At 41.6% G+C, this 22200-nt stretch overlaps 1 protein-coding gene and 1 non-coding gene across 33 annotated transcripts in view; both read right to left on the bottom strand.

The window, feature by feature from the left end:
- AOPEP (aminopeptidase O (putative)) overlaps nucleotides 1-22200 on the bottom strand; it is a 343279-nt gene that overhangs the window by 289694 nt on the left and 31385 nt on the right. For all 32 annotated transcript variants that reach the window (XM_045043607.1, XM_045043608.1, XM_045043612.1 and 29 more), the window contains exons 2-3: nucleotides 16774-17693; nucleotides 1889-2055 (exon numbers count right to left, since the gene is read on the bottom strand). In XM_045043607.1, coding sequence (XP_044899542.1) covers nucleotides 1889-2055; nucleotides 16774-17561 — 955 coding nt within the window. In that variant the 5' untranslated portion in view covers nucleotides 17562-17693. The remainder of the gene's footprint in view (nucleotides 1-1888; nucleotides 2056-16773; nucleotides 17694-22200) is intronic.
- On the bottom strand, nucleotides 3255-3361 carry LOC111557691. Its single transcript, XR_002737919.1, has one exon. It is a non-coding gene; the product is annotated as a U6 spliceosomal RNA (small nuclear RNA).

Below are 22200 nucleotides of genomic sequence, written 5' to 3'. Positions count from 1 at the left end.
TTTCATACAGCTGACCAGAATAAACTGCCAACAGATTAAATTACAAAAATTAAACTAAAATTTAAGTAAAAATATTAGAACAAAGCAGATGAATCTCAGAGCAACAAAAGACTTTCTAAGAGAAACTTGACAGATTTGACTACATAAAAATTAAAATCTCCTCTAGGTCAAAAACATTATATGAAATTAAAAGGCATATTATAAACTGGGAAAAATACTTTCCACAAATATCACAAGTGATTAATAATCTTATTTTATTTTATTCTTTTATATAGGAGATGAGCTTACAGATTTGTTTAATATAAGTTTTATGTGATGAGGGGGCCCCATAAGGAAACAAAGAGCCAAAGAAACCCTCAGCCAGTGTACTTCTCTGCTACGTTTGATGAAGAATAGACAACTCAGGAACAGCTAGATGGAAGAGACACATATGAGAAGAGACGTGGGAAGATGCACGAAACATCCATGCCTCTCCCTGCATCTTCACGTTTACCAACTTGAAGGCTCCAGTATCTTTATTTTTTAAAGACCCAATCAAATTAAAAGGTGAAACAAACTTTCGAAAAGCTTCACTAAGGCTTATTTATTAGAATAAAAATGGGCAAAGGAAGTGAATAGTTAATGAAAATGGTTAAGAAACCTACAAGGACAGGTGCAACCTCACTGATAATCGAAGCGATCCAATTAAAGAGAGACTTTCTCTTGCCTGTCAGACAGGTGAAGCTCCAGGTTAACCTCAGAGCTAGATAGGTATGGAAATTGGTGCAACCTTTCTGGAAAATAACTTGTGATATGTATCAACAACCTTAAACACGTTCAAAACTTTTGACTCAATACACACTATCTCATTTTATACACACTATCTCCTCAGGAATTGAATGCAACTTTATTCATAATAGGAAAAACACCCTGGAAATAATAAAAATGCCTGATAATGTGGAAACGTTAAATAAAATCTGATATATATACAACAACATTATTATGCAGACATTAAAATCATATTTTTGAAAAATAATTAGTGGCCTAAAAAAATTCAAGATACAGTACAAGTGAAAAGAGTGGAATATAAAACTCTTACATGCTACGACGACAATTTTGAAATGATAACACGTATCATACATACTGATTTCAAACACTGGGGGGAAATGCAGCAAAATGTTAGCAACCACTTTCTCTAAAGTTATTTTGTATTACTTCTGCTTTTCTATAAGTGTTAAAGTTTCTATAATAAGTACATAGGAGGAGACACCATATTTTAAATGGAGAAATAATATATAATATAATTACAAAAGTTTTACCTGGCATGAACACACTCTGGATCTTAACTGAAAATGTTAGCTAGTGCAATAGGCACGTGACTCGCAGACAAAACGTTGATGCGTTAGCACTTGCCTTCCATCTTTCTTACACACCTTTGGTTCAGAACCGAATCGGCAAACAGTGTGTAGAACAGATGCCTTAGCAGGGCATCTCCGGTGGGTCAGCCAACAGGAGTTCGATTGCTCAGTGCAATGAATAACCTGGTACAGGCTCCACGACTGAACTCCAGACAACCCAACTGTAACAGTGTTTCTGTGACACATTTGCCTGCCCAAAAGTCTTCAGCTGAGACCACCCGCTTATGGCCCACAAACCACCAGGTGAAAGCAACTGCTAAAATAATCTAGGAATTGATAACTCTGGCATGAAGAGCCCCGAATGCTTTGTCCAGACTCTCAAGTGCCCCTCCCCATCCCCTGCTGTTTTCTCTGGCAAAATGTTTTTAGTAGGTTCATTCCAACCCAACTAATCAAGGAGCTCTTTAAAGTTGAGAAAAACATTGCGTACTGGATCCCTGGGTCCAGCATGTGCGCAATACAGAAAGAAGCACAGAACACATGTACAGTACCTTCCCGAAGCTGTGTTGGCTTGGCAGAATTTTCCCCACTCATTAAAACAACAAAAGATGCAGCTGCTCGAACTGTAGCTTGCCATGTTGACATGGCAACGGGTGGCTCCTGGCAGGGAAAAAGGGCCCTGTTGTTTATGGGAGATCCCATAGTATAAACACATGGCCTGCAGAAGAAAGACAAAGAAACAAAAGGGGAGAATCTTTAAATGAGTTGTCACTTTTCTCACCACCGCCATAGTGAAGGTTAAGTTGAGCTTTTAAAGAGAAAACATTTGAGGCTTTGTAGTTGACTGGTTTCAAAGCATTTTGAACTAAAACTGCCAAGGGCTGGCTATGTGAATAGCTGGGTAGTAACTTCTCCCAAATGAATTACTTAAATATGTAAAGAGAATTGTTGTTGTTTTTTTTTTAAGGGAAGAATATATTTTTGGATATAGCTTTAAATACCATTCTGTCAATTTATTTTAAGTTTATCTATATATCTATTTTTGAGAGAGAGAGTACAAACAGAGAAGGGCCAGAGAGAGAGAGAGAGAGAATCCCAAGCAGGGAGCCCTACGTGGGGCTCGAACTCACAAACTGTGAGATCATGACCTGAGCTGAAACCAAGTGGGACGCTTAACCGAATGGGCCACCCAGGTGCCCCACTATTCTGCCAATTTAAAATTTATATTACCCATGCCCTTCCCCTTAGGCCCTTAATACCTTCAGAAGAAAACAAAAAGGTTTAGAGACATTCTTACAAACCTTTTGGAAAACATTCTGGAAAAGAAAATATGTTTAGAGATCACTGAGATATTAATGTTTGGAAAAACAAGCTGGTGGTCTCAAATCCAGTTGCTGGCGGGCAGATATCCCCAATGTTGGAAACCACCATCTCAAATGGAACCCTTGTGGGAATCCTTGTGTGGAGGCCAAGAACAGGGATTGGCATATAAACAGGACTGTAGGTCACAACAACCAAGCTTGTGATGGGAAGGCCAAGTAGAGTCATTACCAAAGCGAGTGGAGGAAACCAAATAGTATGACGTTAGGGCTCGTTCTGCAACAATTAAAAATTACAAACCCACCCATACCAAGAACGATCCTTTCCATGATTAAATCAGAGGACAGAGATGGAAAAGATCCAGGAGATCAAAGAAATCCATTCTTTTGACACCAGAGTTGAAGGCACACAACTGACCCTCAGGAAAATGTCTTAAGAAAATGTCTCCACTTTTTTGCTTTTCAGGAATTATGACAAACATGATGTAGGGTTTTTTTTTTTTAATTTTATTTTTTACTTTTAAAAATTTGCATCCAAATTAGTTAGCATATAGTGAAACAATGATTTCAGGGGTAGATTCCTTGATGCCCCTTACCCAAAAATATGGAATGCTTCACGAATTTGCGTGTCATCCTTGCGCAGGGGCCACGCTAATCTTCTCTGTGTCGTTCCAATTTTAGTATATGGGCTGCCGAAGCGAGCACAACATGATGTAGTTTTAATCAGCTTGATTTATAGAGTAAAGGAATAGAGCAGAGCACTAACTCTCTTGGGTAAACTGGTTTTCCTTTTTCATTAACATGATTATGACTCAACATTTATTGTGTTCCTATAATGTGAGGGAACACACAGAATGATGGTCCTACTCCATCATTCAGGGCCCAATAAGGAAAGGACATGCCAGTCTAGATCTTACCAAACATAAGTAATTTAACATAGGCAACTGGCTATACCAATAATAGAAGAGCTGAGAAGCCAGAGGAAAATGAAGCAACCTGGGGATTAGCTGAAGGGGTAAACAGCAGTGAGTCCTCAGGCTGAGGGAGCTGGTGTTACTAGGAATTACTGGGTTGCAGCTCAAGGGGTCATGTGGCAGAAGCCAGAGGCACAGTGGGGACTGTCCAACGGGTGCTGGGACCAGGGGAGACTCAGTCACTACTGGAGATGCCAAAGAAAGCAGGGAGGGAGGAAGAAATACCTTGTTTCTCACCAACTCCTGCCCTCAAATTTTCCACCAGTGTCCCAAACCGTGGGCCAAACCTAGTAGGAGGCAGAAGACAAGGCAGCCTGGGAAATGAGGTTCCTTGTCATTCAGAGGTCACAAGGAGGGCAGAAACTGGATGTCAGAGCAAACAGGCAGCTGCAGCCTCTCTGTCCAGGCAGTGTGCATGCCACTGTGCTCACACGTCCAACACAGGGCAGGGAAAGATTAGAAATGATGGAGCCCGTGGTCCTGGCCAACTTATCAAATGACTGTGAGAAAGTCCCTTGACCTCTCTGAGTCCCAAGTCAAACGGCGATGGAGGGCAGAGCCGACCTCTATTCTGGGCCATAAACTTATGATTCTGGTCCCAAGTTTATAAATCTAAGAACAAAGGTAAATTTTCACAGAAGGTCCAGAATCTCCCACCAACGAGTTCTGAACTCCCACCTTGGCCTCCTTGGACCCTTAGTCAGTTGACTTAATCTTGGTTAACCATCCAGCTTTAGACTGTTGAAGAACCTAATGAGGTTCTCCCAGCTTCCTCCCAGGTGGGGCTGGTAGTGGTGGGTGCATGGTGGGACCGCGCTGTAGCAGCTCAAGTAGCTCACGGAGTTGGGGTTCAAGGTATGCCTACTTCTGAAAACTCTACTAACTGTTTTGCTTTTTCCCCCAAAGCCCATCTTATAGGAGGGTCTCAAGGAAGAAAGGTATCATCAGTGGAAATGGGGTGTATTCCCACCAGCCAAATGGCAGGTATAAACTCGTTTCCTCTGACAATGGTAGACATTGAGAATCAAGGCTTTCTTCCTCACTGAAGCAGAATGGATCCCACAACTTTTCTCAGTTCAAGAGCTCTAGGAAGCCACTTCCAATCTAAGTAGACATGTGGAGTTAAACCTATTTGTGATATTTACAAGGAAGTGACAGACCTTTGACTGGAGATCTCCTAAGACTTTCTCTGCCCAAGGGGCGCCTGGGTGGCTCAGTCGACTGAGTGTCTGACTTCGGCTCAGGTCATGATCTCACGGTCCATGAGTTCGAGCCCCGCGTCGGGCTCTGTGCTGACAGCTCAGAGCCTAGAGCCTGTTTCAGATTCTGTGTCTCCCTCTCTCTCTGCCTCTCCCCTGCTCATGCTCTGTCTCTCTGTCTCTGTCTCTGTCTCTGTCTCTCTCTGTCAAAAATAAACATTAAAAAAATTAAAAAAAAAAAAAAAGACTTTCTCTGCCTCATGCAAAGGGGGAGCTGACCTCATATTATGGTCTTAAATCCTAGGTGCTTTGGTCAAGTCTGAAAGCACCCGTGCTCACTTGCTATTGTGCTCAGCACCTGGTTTCTGTAGGGTGACTCTAGTGTTACATGTCTCCCCTTCCCTGCACAGGGAATGAATCCTCCCCAAAAGACTGGCTTGCCAAGAGGTATGCTCTCCTTCTCCCTATAAGTTTGGGCTGGAGCATAGTATTATATATTCCCCCTGTGCCCTTAGGTGTGTGGTCCCCAAGGCTTCCTCCATCAGCCTCCATGCCTCTTCCCTGAAGAAACAGATTTCAGATGCTGTCATATCTGAAAAACACTGTAGAAGAAGAATCAGAAGGACTTAATGATCTGCTGAAGGAGAAGAAGGAAAGGAGCCGCTCAGAGATAGCTGCTTCCAAGTGGCCCCCAATAACCCTTGCCTCCTGGTATTCATACCCTTATGGAGTCCCCTCCCACACTGTAGCAGGGTTGGTCTGTGTGACCAATAGGATATGGCAGAAGAGATGTCATTTCTGAGATTAGAGAATTTAAAAATCTATGACTTTCATTTTAGGGTCTCTCAGTGTCTCTCTCTCCCTCCCTTCCTACCACCCCCCCCCACCTGCCTCCCTCCCTATCACTTGCTCTGGAGGGCACCCAGCTGCCATGTCAAGACAGTACTCACACAGCCTCTGGAGGGGCCCGTGTGCTAGAATATAGAGACCTCTGGTGTACAGTCAGGGAGGACCTGAGGTCTGTCAATAACCATGCAAATGAATTTGGAAGAGAATTGTCCAGCTGAGATGCCTGTGGCCCTGACAGATAGCTGACTGCAACCTTGTAAGAGATCCTGAGCCAGAACCACCCGATTAAGCTGCTCCTGGAATCTTAACCCTCAGAAACCCTGTGAGATAATAAATGTTTGTTCTTTTAAGCTGTTAAGTTTGGGGTAATTTGTTATGCAGCAATAGATAAGAGAATTTTCTCAGGTTTCTGGCTCAGGTGATAAGATGGATTGCAAAGCTATTAAGCAAGAAAGGAAACTCAAAATGACAAGCAAGGTCACAGGAAGGGACAAGGAAGAAGAATTCCTAATTAATTTGCCCGTACAGGGCTTTACACACTCTATGGCAGAGGACACTTGTATGGGCACAGAGATCATGATTTTCTAACCACAAACAGTACAGTGTTCAGCAATGGGACTGAGTGTTAGAAATCAGACCGATCTTAGAAAACTGAGGAATGATGGGTTTATGAACTAACTACTGATGCTGCTGGCAGATTTGAGTCTGGGTACCACCCACAAATCAGGGAGTGTGTAGGGAAGGAAATCCTTCCATTGGCTGGATTTTTTTTTTTAATTTTTTTTTTAACATTTATTTATTTTTGAGACAGAGAGAGACACAGCATGAACGGGGGAGGGGCAGAGAGAGAGGGAGACACAGAATCGGAAGCAGGCTCCAGGCTCTGAGCCATCAGCCCAGAGCCCGACGCGGGGCTCGAACTCGCGGACCGCGAGATCGTGACCTGAGCTGAAGTCGGACGCTCAACCGACTGAGCCACCCAGGCGCCCCCCATTGGCTGGATTTTTAAAAAGCACTGTTATCACCATCCTTTCTTCTCCCATTCTCCATTATTTACCCTCTAAATGGTCTAGTTCTAGATACTTTATTCTAGAGTTCTGTCTTGACCTCCCTGGCATCCTCTTGAAGGCTCTTTCTGTCCTATTGTCACTGGGTTCCAGGACTCTCCCATCAAGGAGATTAGTTACGCAGCCAGGCCCCCAGAAAGCTCTTGCCCCCCCCCCCCACTGTCCTCACAATCCTCTTCTGCAACCTTCTCTTTACATGGGGGCGGGGGCATCCTTGCTGCTAGAATCTATGCGTTTTAGGGGAGCCTGGGTGGCTCAGTCAGTTGAGCGCCCAACTTCAGCTCAGGTCATGATCTCACAGTTTATGGGATCAAGCCCCGCATCAGGCTCTGCACCAACAGCACAGAGCCTGCTTGGGATTCTGTGTCTCCCTCTCTCTCTGCCCCTTCCCTGCTCTCTCTCTCTCTCAAAAATAAACATTAAACATTTTTTTTCTTTAATCTATGTGTTTTCTATTTTCTGTAGAGGCCACTTTTAGGCAACAGGCTTCAGTAATGGAATGTAGAGGAAGGCAAAAGGGCCCACAGCAACCACCTGGCTCATCAGGTGACAAACCTCAGAATATCCACAGGCCCCAACTGACTTATGAGCTACTTACAACCAGGTGCAGGTACGAAAAAAGGGGAAAATTCCTTATGTACCCACATGTCCTCACCTTCCCCCTTAAAAACAGCCCCAACCACAGCCTCGATGCAGACAGCCTGTCCTTTGCTGTCCTCCCTTGGGCTCCCTTGCAGTGTATTCAGTAAACTTCTATCTCCCTTGCTCTGCCTTTGGTGAATTCTTTCACTGCCCATGCTGCCTGCCCCCACCCTATCAGGACGCCCCACATTTGGGGACCCCCCCCCACACACCATCTGATTAGGAGAAACACCACACTTTCCCCTTGGTCTCCAGAGCAGTAACTCTGAAAGTGTAAAAGCCCCATCCATAAATATAGCCACGTCTGGTAGAAGACCTCATTGCTTTCTTATTGGAATGTTTTCGCCAATAGGAAAATAATCACCAAAGAGGGAGGTCCTAGGCAAAATTTCTTGAAATCGCAGACTATCTTCGTGCTCTCAGCCTCCTCCTTTCTTGGCCTTTTCTTCTTTCTCAGTTGCAGCCTCTCTCCTTCCTTCCCAACATGCCCAAACCAAGCACCAGGGACTTTATAAGCAATGGCGCTTTGAGCTTTTACAACCTGGTATCCTTATGCATGTCACATGCCCTAGTGCAAATATCTAATACAATGTAAAGTTATGTAACTATATTTTAACAGAGATGAAAACTTTAACCTCTGGATAAAACTCTAATGGTGGAATTTGGGGCATCCAACAAAAAGTGGAGAATGGGTGAATGTAGGGACTTCACTGAATCATGAAAATCTTACTCCCCACATAGTGATTCAAGAGTAAAGATGGCTCCCATCATGCACACCTACAAACAAGAACTACAGACAGCTGATTTCCTGTCCCCCACCCCTGGTGCCCCAAGAGGGGAGGAAAATCTATGTGCATTTATAAACACGCTCTGCAGCTATCTGGATGTGTAATCACAGAAATAAATGCAGCTGTGTTTATTCAACATGCACAGCCTTGCACCTCGGCCATGTTGCTAAAACGCTCACGGGACAGATGTGCAGGCGCCAGTCTCCAATGCTTAGAACTTCATTATTTCCAGACTGAAAAATTCCTTCTAGCATGCAAAGGAAAATTCTCCCACACCAGGGCTCATCCCACATGCTCTGGGATAGCCACCCAATGAAAGACTTCCTGGAGAGCTCAGTTAATTGCACAGGAGTTGTGGGAATGTGGAGGAAGACACTGAAAATCAGAAAAAGAACAGGGTAAGACAGCATAAGAGCGGCCCCATGACTTGCTGCCATTAAACAGCTTCTAAGTTGGGGGGGTGCCTGGGTGGCTCAGTTGGTTGGGCATCTGACTTTGCTCAGGTCATGATCTCACAGTTCGTGGGTTTGAGCCCCACGTCAGGCTCTGTGCTGACAGCTCGGAGCCCAGAGCCTCCTTCAGATTCTGTGTCTCCCTCTCTCTGCCCCTCCCCCTGCTCGTTGTCTGTCACTCTCTGTCTCTCAAAAATACATAAACGTTAAAAAATAAAATAAATAAATAAATAAAAGAGAACTTCTAAGTGGAGGAAGAACTTGCCAGAATGGCTACTACTTCAGTTTGACACGTTTGTGTTCGTGGAGTGGTCAAACAAGGGTGAGACACACTATGGTGCTATGGGCTGAATGTGTCCCCTCAAATTCCTATGTTGAAATCCTAATGCCCAATGTGACTGATGGGATTATAAGGTGGGGCCTTTGGGAGGTGCTTAGGTCACATGAGGACAAGGATTGCATGAATGTGACTGATACCATTAGCCCCTAAGCCCCTTCCCCCATGCTAGAAATCAGCAGTCTGCAACCCAGGAGAGTGCCTTCATCAGAACCTGACCACACTGGCACCCTGATCTTGGACTCCCAGCCTCCAGAACAGTAGGAAATAAATTTGTGGCATCTTGTTATAGTAGCCCAATGGACTATGACCTATGCCTTCCAAGGTAAGAGGTCGGCAAACACTCCCATGCTTGCTCATTGTCTTAAGGAGCCACCTTATAGATAGAAGACAAACTTCTAGATAGAAGGAACACTTGAAGGGGATTGATTCAAACCACATATTTTCTTTTTCTTCAGGTGATGATTATATGATTTGTCTTTTTGCAGTCAGTGTGAAAAGGGGGTTATTCTTAGTTTAAATAACATTTCAAATTCCACCGCTTTCCATAAAATCACCTGTTTTCAGAGACTTGGTTCAGTGACTGGGGAGAGGGCTGCTTCAGGAGAAGCGGGCAGGAGGTGATGAGCTTGAAGCTGCCATGAGTGTAGCTTGTTGGGGTATTTTCCCATAATGAGATACTGATCTGGTCACTGGAGGCTAGGGGGCCGCAGATGTTAACAGTGCCGGTGGGTCGGATTCTTTCATAAACTTGCCAGGGTGACAAAGTCATCAGGCCTCTTCCAGTTCATTACCATCTCTTCCCTTTCCAGCACCTGATCTTTTGTAAGACTCCATGTTCTCCTTAAACCCAAGTTATAGGCAAGCAACCCTCTTGCTTTCTTGTGCCACAAAAACCAAGAACCGAACTACTAAAATAGGAAATGTCAACTATGACTCACTCTCTCCCCTCAACTCTCCACACACACCTTCCTCATTATATTCTCCTTCATGGCATAATTACTGAAACCAGGATCCATCAATCATACTGGACATGTGGCAGGTGCAAGGAGAATGCTACTTTGACTCAGATTTTGTGTACAAAATGAACTGGACTGAATGGAAGTGGCTTTGAGTCAGAAACTCACCACTTTTCAGCACAAGTGTTTTGGGTACAGAATAGGCAAGTTGTTTATAAAGGCAAAGACAGTATTTCTCATCTGGAAGTCTCATCTGGAGATCCTACAATGAAATCTCTTTTTAGCACATGAGAAAATTAAGCTCCAGGGAAGTAAAATGCCTTATCCGAAGCCAAACAGCTAATGGGCAGCACGGCTCGGACAAGGGACAAGTCCTCAGGTCTCCTGGCTCTCACTTTCCAGCTTCTTTCCAACATACTGTGCTCTTTGGTGTAGGTCATTGTGATTTGTTATTTTCTACTGATGTTTGGTTATACAGGGTTTTTCTGTTTGGTTGGTCATTTGGGTCACTTTTGTAAATTGAGACAGTCCATCCTTGCCTTTTCTCCTGGGATTCTAGGAAACAGAGATAGATCTAGAATGTCAGCAAGGGGAGAAAGAGGCTAGAGTAGAACGCTTGCAAACTTTTAAGTTTGGGACTATCACTTCCTCCTCTTACAATGGTATCACAGCATTATTGTGCATCCCTACCTCAGTCCTCATGAATTTTGTATTGGTTTCTTGAAGCAAGCAAGAAAAAAAAAGGATTAGCTGTAGAAATGTTCCTTTCAGACCTGAAATCTCTTCCAAAAGATCTGCTCAATTCTCTTAAATCTTTCCTTTATAGTGAGATATTAAACAATGAAACTACTTCAGTGGGGGAGGGGGAACATGTTTTAACATCTGGTTTTGCTATCAAACTAAAAATACTCCTGAAGTCTACATTTTCCTTGGTCCAATAGCTAAATAATAAACATAATTGAAAAAAATTATTCTCTTTAGTATCTTGCCAACTTCACTCTGGTCTTGTCTAAAACAACATCATAGTGATGTAAGGAATTAAAAACTTTTAATATTACTTTAAATTATAGTGTATTTTCCTAATCAGTTTCCTTATCTTTAACGATGATCCAAGTAAGTGGGGCTTTAAAAATAAATTTCCTATATTTAACTGAATTTCAACTCCAACTCCTGTTCAGTGATGTCATCAGCTTAAACCCAGATTATCTACACCACTTGGCTGGTTCCACGACTATTATAATGATCCTAAGGGAAAAGAGAATGGGTTACCAGAGAGAATGCTTTGGTTTTAAGTAACATTTTATTCAGTGGAAAAGAAAAGTAAATGGAAACGTACATAAACTTTGAATTAAAGATTTCCATTTCTTTTTTTTTTCCCTTAAATTTATTTATTTATTTTGAGAGAGACAGAGAGAGTGCAGTGGGGAAGGGGCAGAGAAAGAGGGAGAATCTCAAGCAGGCTCCACACTGCCAACACTGAGCCCATGTAGAACTCGAACTCAAGAAATTGTGAGATCATGACCTGAGCTGAAATCCAGAGTCAGATGCTTAACCGACTGAGCCACCCAGGCACCTCTTCTTTATTTTTTTTTTTAAGACTTTTTTTTTTTTTTTTTTTTTTTTGAGAGACAGAGCTTGCACGGGCTCCAGCAGGGGAGGGGCAGAGGTCCAGAGGGGAGGGGCAGAGAGAGAGAGAGAGAGAGAGAATGAATCTTAAGCGGACTCAGGCTTGATCTCATGGCCATGGGATCATGACCTGACCTGAAATCAAGAGTCTGACACTTAACCAACTGAGCCAGCCAGGCACCACCCTTAAACATTTTCATTTCTAAAAGTTTTTTTCTTAGGTACACTAGGGATCTAGAACCAAAAAGATATTAAGTCCCCTTCCTTCCCAGCTTAACAATAACTCCTGAACACATTCTTGACTCAGTCCCTGTTCTGAAATAGTTCTTCAAAATAGTTTTAGAGGGCACACACACTCACACTACACAACGTAAACAGAGTTTTCAAGAAGCATGTTGTATCGAATTGTTACATACGTGTTTGTTTCGGCAGCCCATTTTAAATGTCACCTGTAATGACTGAGGCAAGAAAGAGCATTTCAGTTCAAGATCTTCCATAATCCCACAATGGCTAAACCTAGATAGGAAACTGTAGCTTTCACACTACCAGATATCTCACTTTATTTTTTTTTAATGTTTTTAAATGTTTATTCACTTTTGAGAGAGAGAGACAGAGACAGAGAGAGAGACAACGCATGAGCGGGGGAAGGGGAGAGAGATAGAGACACAGAATCTGAAGCAGGCTCCAGGCTCTGAGATGTCAGCAGAGAACCTGACGCAGGGCTCCAACTCACGAGTGGTGAGATCATGACCTGAGCGGAAGTCAGATACTTAATCGACCGAGCCACACAGGCACCCCCAGATATCTCACTTTAGAACTAGAATAATAATGGGGAAGAAGAAATTACTGAAAATTATTGGAAGAAATACTCTATTATAGCTTCAAATACATTTTCAGTTCCCCAGAAAACACCGTCACTTGATAAAAATCTCCCTTACAAAAAGGAGATTTTAAGGTATAAAGATGGTGACTGCTTTCCAAATTTGTAGTTTATTTTTTTAATAGACATTATTTTAGATCAGGTTTAGATTTATTTTTACAAGTGCAAAGATAATACATAGATTTCCCATTTACCCCATACTCACTTTTATTAACATTTTCCGTTAGTATATTTGTCACAACTGATAAACCAATATTGATACATTATTAACTAAAGTCTGTATTTTATTCAGATTTCCTTGGTTCTCCCTAATATCCTTTTTCTGTTCCAGGATATACTATTTTTATCTTCTTCATGTCTCCTTAGGCTTCTCTGGACTGTGACAGTTTAAGACTTTCTTTTCTTTGTTTATGTTAGCCCTGAGAGTTTTGAGGAGTACAGGTTGGGTATTTTTTGAATGTCCCTCAACTGGGATTTATCTGATGTTTTTCTCTTGGTTCCATTGGGATGATGGGTTTGGAGGAAGGACAATCACAAAGATGTCATTTCATCACATCATACCAAGGGTACACACTATCAACATGACTCATCACTACTGATGTTAATTTTGACCTCCTCACTGACAGGTCATGATTGTCAGGTTTTTCTAATGTAAAGTTACTCATTTTTCTCAGTCTATACTTGGTAAGGAGCCAGGAGTTATGTTCCATCTCCTTGAGGATAGAGTATCTACATTATTTGGACAACTTCTACACCTTAGATTTGTCTGTTCGCCTCCATTTCTTTATTCAAATGTTTATATCAATGTGAACTCATGAATATTTATTTTATACTTTAGGTCATCATCCAAAACTATTTTACACTGTTGCCCAGCTTTGTTCATTAGGAGTTCTTTCAGATGGCTCCTTGGACCTTGGGCATATACTCGCAATTGCAGGCTACTACTGCTGCTGTTTGAGCACTTCCTTATTTTCTGGCACTACAAGGTGTCCAGGGCTCATCTTGTCTATTTCCTCCAGTCCTAGCCATTCCTCCAAGAAGCCCTGGTTTCCTTACTGGAGAATGGTAAAAACCAAGATCCAGGCACTGTGCTTTTAGACCCTCTTGGCTGACAAGCAAGGAAATTTATGCTTTCATGCTAACCCTTAGAAAACACCTACTTATAACTACAGTATTTCTACATACAACCATCTGTATCCCTCTTAAGCCAAACATAAGTTTACAGTGATGCCTCCAATTCTAATCTATCAGCACATAGATCATTCTAGGGTCCTCCCCTGGCTCTCTGTAACCTCCCACTTCAAAAGTAGGAAACCTGGTTCCCAGGTTTACATAATTGACTGAATTGCTGAATTCCAGTAGACATGTATAGTGGTCCTGGACTTGTTAACCTGTATCCCCATGGGAAATACCTTAATCAACTACAGCACAGTACTGAGGTGCACTGCCTTTTGCCTTTAGTTTTACAGACTCCCCTCATTTCCAAAGTGACAGGTCAGCACCTTCTCCCCCAACCCCCGCCAGCGAGGTTGTTTCATACATTTTTAATACAGTTAGATTGTTTGGTCACAATGTGCATTCCAGCCTGGGATCCTCTGATCTCCTAAATGATAATTATTTATATATTATCAAATTAAATAATTTAAGTTTTATTTTCAACATGAGGCAGGGGGAGGGTGACAAGGGGAGAGGTACTGATGGAACTCAAAAGGGAAGGTATTAACAATTTAGAGATTTTCTTAAGTTTCTACTATCTGATTAAAAATAGAAATTTATTGAAAACTAATGTAATTATTTTTTAAACATATTGAAATCTTTGCACATAAAAATGGACATGGTAAAGATCAAAAGTAAGAAACATAGTTCCCTCTTATAATTGAAACATGGATTTTTCTAGAAGCTTTCAGTAACTTTATCCAATTTTCCTAATTGTAAAATGAGAATAAAACATTTCTTATCCAGGACTAAGAATTTATGGTAGGTATGCAGATAGTATTCTGCCACTCAAGGATAAAATGTTAGTTTTAATAAAAGCAGACTCTATGCCTTGGAGAAAATAAGCTCTACCCAATTATATTTTTCATACAATAGTAAAATTTTCTATTTTCATACAATCATGTTCATAAAGCCTAGTAACCCTGATGATGATTAACTACTTATCACTGAGGAATTTTTTCTGTCTAGCAACCTGGGATCCTTAGGCATTTTAAAGTCCTTAAACTATCCAAACAGTTACCAATATACACCTAGATTTATTCTTAAGCATGTGGGAGAGTTTAAAAAGATTTAGTGGCCATAAATTACCCCAAAAAAAGACAAAAGGGAGAGGAAACATCTTTTGAGGATTTCTTTTTTAAAACAAAATTTATTATCCTCGTAAGGCTGCATAAATGCCATTTATTTACTAACAGATAATCACGAATTTCCAAGGATACAGTTTAAACTCCTGCTATGATCATGCATTTTATTGAATTATCAGAAGAGGAAACATTACAAGTAAATTTGCCAAGACAACCTTTGCAGGAACAAGATGTGCCCAAGCACCCCTTCAGTTCCTTTACAGAAAGCAGCATTTATCCATACGTAATTCACACCTGACATGGAACGTAATTCAAAAATCTATTCTCTTTCTGTGTAGTGAGCACTGAGAAGGAAGCCATGTGTGAGGCCATTAATGAATATTTCTTCCAATTACTATTAATAGATTCTTCTTCCCCATTATTTTATTTCAAAAATGAAATATCTAGGAGTATTAAAAACCGATTTCCTAATCAAGTATTCAGAGACCATATGTTGTTAAATCTCATTGAAAACCCTATCCTTAATAATTTCAAAAAATTTTAAAGATACAATTGGAACACCTGTTTCTTTGAGCCTGGGTGGCTCTGTCAGTTAAGTGTCCAGCTTTTGATTTCTCCTCAGGTCTCGACCTCCCGGTTTGTGAGATTGAGCCCAGCGTCAGGCTCTGTACTGACAGCATGGAGCCTGCTTGGGATTCTTTCCCTCCCTCTCTCCCTGCCCCTCCCCTGCTGGCACTCTCCCTCTGTCTCAAAATAAATAAATAAACTTAAAAAAGAAAAAAAAAAAAAGAAAGAACACTTGTTTCTTTCTCTCCTGGTTTCCCAAGAATATCCAATAAGTTATTCTATACATAAATCAGTATGCTTTTGTACTGGTGTAAGTTTGTACCAACCCTGCAATTTCCCAAAGACTGTCTCAGACTCCAACAGAAATAAGACAAGAACTGAACTCATTGTAAGTAGAGTGGGAGACCAGAGCAGAGAGGTAAGATTGGAGGCAAGGAATAGGATAATTAGAGCCCAAAATTAAAGTGATGCTTTAAAAAAAGCAAATCTAAAAGGTTTGAGGGGGAAGGGGGTTAGGGAAGAGATCTAAGCAATTTCCAGAGACGACCACTTCTGTCAAGGGAGTCTGATGCCATAAAAGAAGGCGCTCAAAACAAGATCATGGAGATCAGCATTCCTATCGATTTGCAGTACATTAGCACAAAGAAATAGGTAAAATAATGAGGAATCAAAAAAGTTTGATTTAAAAATTCTCAAATTCTAAAAACCTCGAACAATTGTGGGAGGAAGGGCAAGAAGAACAGAACAAATGGCTGCCTAACCTAATGTGCCCTTGGAAATTGATGCTTCATCAATTCCTTCTCTCCACACGAAAAACCCAGAGGCTCCTGGTGTCAAATAGGAAGAATCAGCGCCAAAGGAGCAAGTGTGCAGTCTCAGCAGGACCGCCACACCCCACAGAAACACACCATTCCAGTGCTGTGGGGGTTCACGCTACCTGACAACTGACAGTCTGGGAGGCACAGCTGCCAAGACACAGGTACAGTAAGAAAAGTCCCCAAGCAGAGCTGGTGTTATTTGGAACCACTTTAGCAGGCCTCACACCAACAAAACTTGGCGGCAGTTTGTTCCCTCAGGGGGAATCTGAAGGAACTTTGAGAAAGTATTTGCTCAGAGCCACATATCGCTTCCATCTACAGCACTCAAGTCGCCAGCAGAGATCCCAACAGAGAGGTAAGCTCGGGATTTAATCATTAGGCTTGCCTTTCAATCTCCTAACTCAGAAATACAGGGGCTTAATAAAGTAATCTTTTCATCCTGACTTAAGGGAAATAATCCCATTAAGAGTTGAGCATGCCTGGGAATTTACCTGCTTCACCGTGGGTCTAGGGATTTGAGGCTAGATGGGCAATGCCACAGAATAAAGAGGAGCATCTTTGCAGAGACTGTCCCCTGTCTGAGAGTGTCCCTGCAAAGGCTTCTCTCCCAGTGTGTGAGATGAACAGGCAGGGGGCTGTGGGGCGCCCAGATAACCTACCTGCCACTCTGGTCTGAGGTCCAGGTAACTGATCGCCCCTGGGGTTTGGTGCTGTACCGTATCCTTATGGCGTGAGGAAAGTCAGTAGCTGTCTGAGCCCCTGTCTTCCTGATCTGCAAGCTCCAAGTGTCAGTGTCAAACAGGAGTTCCCCACAGCCAGGAGCCTGGCTGCAACGAGCATAATAGTCTAACTGCTCCCTCCAACGATCTGCGGGCAGAGTCACAAGTTCACACACAATCTGATTCCTGAGCTCCTCAGAAACAACTGTGAGCTTGGGAGACCTTGTCAATTTTTCAATACCTGGCACAGCAGCAACATCCACCTCCTCAACCTTTAACACAGATAAATCACAGCAGTCCAACACTAGCAAAAAATCCTCACTCCCATGATTCCCTGTGTCACAGCAGTACTTTGAGCTAGAAATCCCAGAAGCCTGTTCCCGGTTGTCATGGTTACCATCTTTACCAGAAGTATCTTTTTCACCTTTACCACAGATTGTAAAATCATTAGATCTTGTTTTAGAGGAGAAGGTCCTTGTATCTGTCACAGGACTATGGCAGGGTTCAGGCATCCTAAATCTGCAGGCTTCGTTTGACTCTGATCGGCAGGGTTCCTTGGTGGACCCACTCTGTTTCTTTCCAGACTCAAAGAAAAGCACTATGGTGCCCTCGATGATTTGACTTTCAAAGTCCACATCTAAATCCAGTACATAGTGCTTCACAAGTATGTGGCTGGTGTTGGCCATGAGAGGTAGGTCATCCCGGGAAGGGTCCAGCTTTGTGTCCATGGCGTTGGTTGTTGTTCGAGAGCTTTGTTAAAATCTCAGAAGGGGCTTCCTAGCTGCCTTAATCTTCCGGAATCATAAATGGCCGCTTACCAAAAAAACACCTGATGTCACAATTATGGCTCTTTCAGTCCCCTGGCAAAGAAGAAAAACACCATTAGACAAAATTCCAAACAAGACCCTAAATGTTCCTACAACCACTGCTTCACTTCAGCAAACTGACTCCCTCCTTAAATAATCCCCCAATGTGGTAGAAGCTCATGGCTAGAAGGCAGACTAATCTTTCTGACTGACATCAAAGAAGGCTGCATTATGGGTTTCTAAAAATATTTCAATTACCAAGGAATGAAAGGGGCCTCCACAAAGCCTGAAGATTCTTGCTCTTAACTAGAACAGTCCTTGTTCTGGGAAAGAGCAATTGTTATGCAAAAGCATAACTGAGCATCACTGCGCCTCTTGTTTTAAAAGATATTAAATGCATCATTTCTAATTTTGTGCATCAAAGATAAGTGATTGTTTCTCTACTGTGATTCTAAGTAACAAATGTGAACGAAGGCTAAATGGCCTCATACGTTTTATTCTTTGAGAGTAATAATTTAATACATAAAATGTAACTCCAGGGATTAATGTACTTTTCACATTAGGCCTGCTCTCATATCAGCACTTCCAGTAAATTACAGGAAAATGAGCCAATTTACCAGGAGTGCATTCTAAGTATTCCTTTGAGATTGTTCATGGAGATTTTTCAAATTTATAGTTAAATACTCAAGGTATATCATTACATCTTAATAGCTGAAAACCCATTAACATTCTGGATAATAGCCTTCTTGTGGCAAACAAAAAGGTCTTCTCATTTGAAAAAAAAATAGTATGCAAATACCTATAAAAGGAAAAAGAGAAATTAAAATGTAGAAACAGATGTTGTAATAAAATGCCCAAGTTCTTCATAAAAGTTCTGAATCAAAATGTATTCTTATTTTATAATAGCAATCCGGCTACAAGAAAAATTATTTGAAATTATTTCAGTCCCTGTTGTGTACGTAATTTCTTTCAGTGTATGCTGTTCTTTATTTTTTATTCTTTTACCAAAAATGAAAACGGGGGAAAGAAATAACAACTCTGACAGGGTAGATATATTTAAAATAATCTTTGTATTTCTACATATCAGGAGGTATTCTTGTATCAACTACAAAACAACATTGCTTGCTTGACTTTTCAAGTAAAACTGAACCCTCCCTTTTTATTCTGTTTAACTCCTCCTCACTTCCCCTCAGATTTTATCTGCCTGTCTACTAGACTCTTATTTCCTTCCTTTTAGAATCTCATTCCAGAAATCAAACCTATTGAATTTTCATTTTCTACCTCTCCACAGGCTACTTCCTCAGGAAAATCCTACCTACCCTAAGCAGGGAGGGGGGTGGAAAACCTGGCTTCCTGCATCCTTGTCCAATCTGGTTTCAAGCTATTTTCCCGGCACGGAGACCATACTCCCTTTGCATCCGTGTCCTCTAGCCAAAGGGCCTGCTCAACAGTCTATCCCTAAATATGACCTGCTCTTTCGACTAGGCAGTGGCCATACCTGGAGTGTTCCCATAGCCACCTGCCAAATTCCATTCTGTCTCCACACCCAGTTCAAGTGCAATCACCTCCTGAAATCCTTCCTTACTCTCTATTCTCCCACTCTTCACCAAACTGTATGTGGCAATATACAGTTTGACTTTAAAAGTAATAGGAACTGAGAGAAATCAGGGATGCAAAGAATATTTTGAGATTACTTTATAAAGAAGTTGGCACTCGCTTGGGCTCTAGAAGAATCAATAGGCCAAAGGAGGAAGACAGTGTTTTCTTTTCTGCATGAAAGCAATTGAACTTGTCATGTAAAGAATAATTCATAGTCTAACCCTAATAGATCCTTTCATTTACTTGTAAAAATTAATATAATTTAAGAATAAAATGTATTCTATAGAGCAGTTGTCACCACTTTTGTCCCTGGTGGCCGATAATAAGGCAGCCTGAGAATCCCATCCATCCAAGCCTGTTAACATCACCTTGTCACCCTAACTGGAATCATTTGCTTCTCTTCCATGGATTCTTGAGTACACTCCCCATAGCTGCAGTTCTAAATCTTTTCTTCTTTTAACTTTCCAGTTCCATGCCTGCTGACTCATTCTCGGCTAATTATTTGGCCTCCCACTTTACTGAGATTATTTCAAATCTCTGAAACTCCCTCATGGCTCAAGTATCTGTAGTTCTTCACAACTATTGCCTTCTCCTTTTGACTCAAAGAAAACAACAGTATCCCTTCTCCCCAAAGCTAATTCCTTTCCCCTTGAATCCTAGCTTCTGGGGTATGAAAGGGCCAAATGAATAGCACTCTTCTTGCCCACTCAAATTCTGAACACGCTGAAATATAAGATGAGGATATGGCAGAGGGATACCAAAATATCACTATTATTACAGGTGGAGGTTAAACTGGAGAATATGGTTTAATGTGGGAGCCAAAGGTACCTGAAAACTCAATCCCAAAATTCAACAGATTTACCCCCACGGTCACAGGAAACACTGGATCAGGTCAAAGCTCCCACAAAAGGTACCCTCTCCAGGTAAGAATTAGGGCCTGGAGAAGTAAGGAGAATAGCCCTCCAAGGTCAGGACTGCTGGCCCAAAAGCAAAAGGGAGGAACTCAAAGGAACAGAACATGCTCGATTTCTTCTTCCCACTCCACCTCCTTTAAGAGGGAAGGAGTAAAGTGATCAAGAATTTTACAGTAATTAAGCACCCTTCACAAGACAGGAAATATCAGAAATAAGAAATAAGAAGTTTTCCCTCAAACTCTATCTCCTCCTACTAATTTGGAATCTTCTTACATTTGACAAAAAATGTTTTTCTCTTGCCAACATCTTCTTCCTCTCAGTGTTTCTATCCTATTCCCAGTGTTTCAAACACTCCCAGGGGCTGCCATCTTCAAAAACAAACATTGCAATATATCCACATCAAAGCACTATGTTATACACCTTAACCTAATACAATGTTGTATGTCAATCACATCAATTAAACTGGAAAAAAATAAAAACAAACAAAAACATTCGACCCTGCTGCCTATGTTAACTAAGTTTTTATTTCTTTGCATTCTGGAACTGACAGATTCCTTAGGGCTTAGTGCAACTGTCTAGTTCTACAAATCATGACAATGAGGCCCAGAGAGGTAAAGCAATGTGGCAAGGTCACTCATTTCTGATGCTTTTCTCCTTGCCAATTCTTTCCCTTGCAATTCTCATCCTCCAGCTCTTGTGGCCATTTTCTTTATGTTGTCCAAGTCATAAATCAAATGTCACCTCCTAAGACTGTCTTCTGTATTCCCATGCTCCCTTTCCTATCCTTCAAGTCATATGGACTAGACTCATTTCATACCGTAATAGCTTTGTGGGGAAAGGAGAATTTTTAGGCCAGCCCCAGAAGATTCAGAAGATCACGGTCACCTCTGCATGGTTTCCAACCTAAGCTGTGTACAATAGGTATGTAAGTCCGTTAAACTCGCTGCTTATTACACCTATTTCCCCCTTGCCTTGGATTCTTAGATGACCTGAATCTCCTTTCTCGACAAGTTCACAACTCTCACTGATGTCAATCAGGGTCACAGCCCCACATTTAGGGAAGAACTGAACTAACTGTGGTTGCAAATGCGAGTACGTGGCCACCTTGTAAGGCTTCTCTCAGCAAATAGTAACCATATTTCTAAGCAGTCTGTTGACTTCAGCACTTTTTGCTATTATTGTGCTCCAATTTAAAATGCCAGTTTGTCTCACTGAAGCATTTTTCCATTCTCTGTCATAAGCCATAACATATAAAATTCCCCCCTTTATCAAACCCAATGGTTAGTTTCCAGTGGCTAACCACTGCTGCCTCTAAAATAAGTGTACTGCGTGGTATGTATTTTAAACGCTTAAATGATTGTCTTAGCAACACCATTAAAGGCTTCAAAAGGATTAACATACAGCAATATTTTTCTTGAGCAAGGTGGGAGGAGGGGGCAAAAGAGAGGATCAAATACTAAACAGTTATGGCACACTGAAGAAACTGCCCTGCCACTTTCACTCGCCAAACAGAAGTGCACACACCTACAAATGTGTAAAATAGCCTCTGTAGAGCCTTTCCAGATACCTCTAAAGAAAATAATTTCACTCTCCTTTCAAGCTACAAAGCCACATGTGTGATTCTCATGACCCTTCCCTTACCCTGCCTCATTCTGCAGTTACCTCTACCCTTCCATGGTCTAAAAACAACTAGAGATTCCTGATTCATCTTTGTATGCATGGCCACGTTGAGTAGAACGTACACAGTAGGTTCTCAGCAAATATCTGTGGAATTGACATCTGAGGTCATTTATGACTTCTATGTCTAGCTATCTACAGAGCAGGGATTCTGGCTTGCATAGGTTCTAGGAGAAAGTTATGGCTTAAAAAACATCTTTCTCCAAATGGTTCTCACTTTTTCTTCTCATACCTGTCCCTCTTTATGCCACATCTCTTTCCTTGTAAGCAAGTCAAGGGAAAAGGAGAAATTTACCGTATACCACTGAGCACACTATGAGTGGTTACAAAATATTTCATTCTACAGACTACTTGTTCAGAGGAAGATAGCT

This window comes from Felis catus, chromosome D4, assembly GCF_018350175.1.
Source record: "Felis catus isolate Fca126 chromosome D4, F.catus_Fca126_mat1.0, whole genome shotgun sequence".
NCBI classification, from domain to species: Eukaryota; Metazoa; Chordata; class Mammalia; order Carnivora; family Felidae; genus Felis; species Felis catus.
Note: the sequence above shows the minus strand (reverse complement) of the source record. Positions and strands in the feature narration are given on the sequence as shown.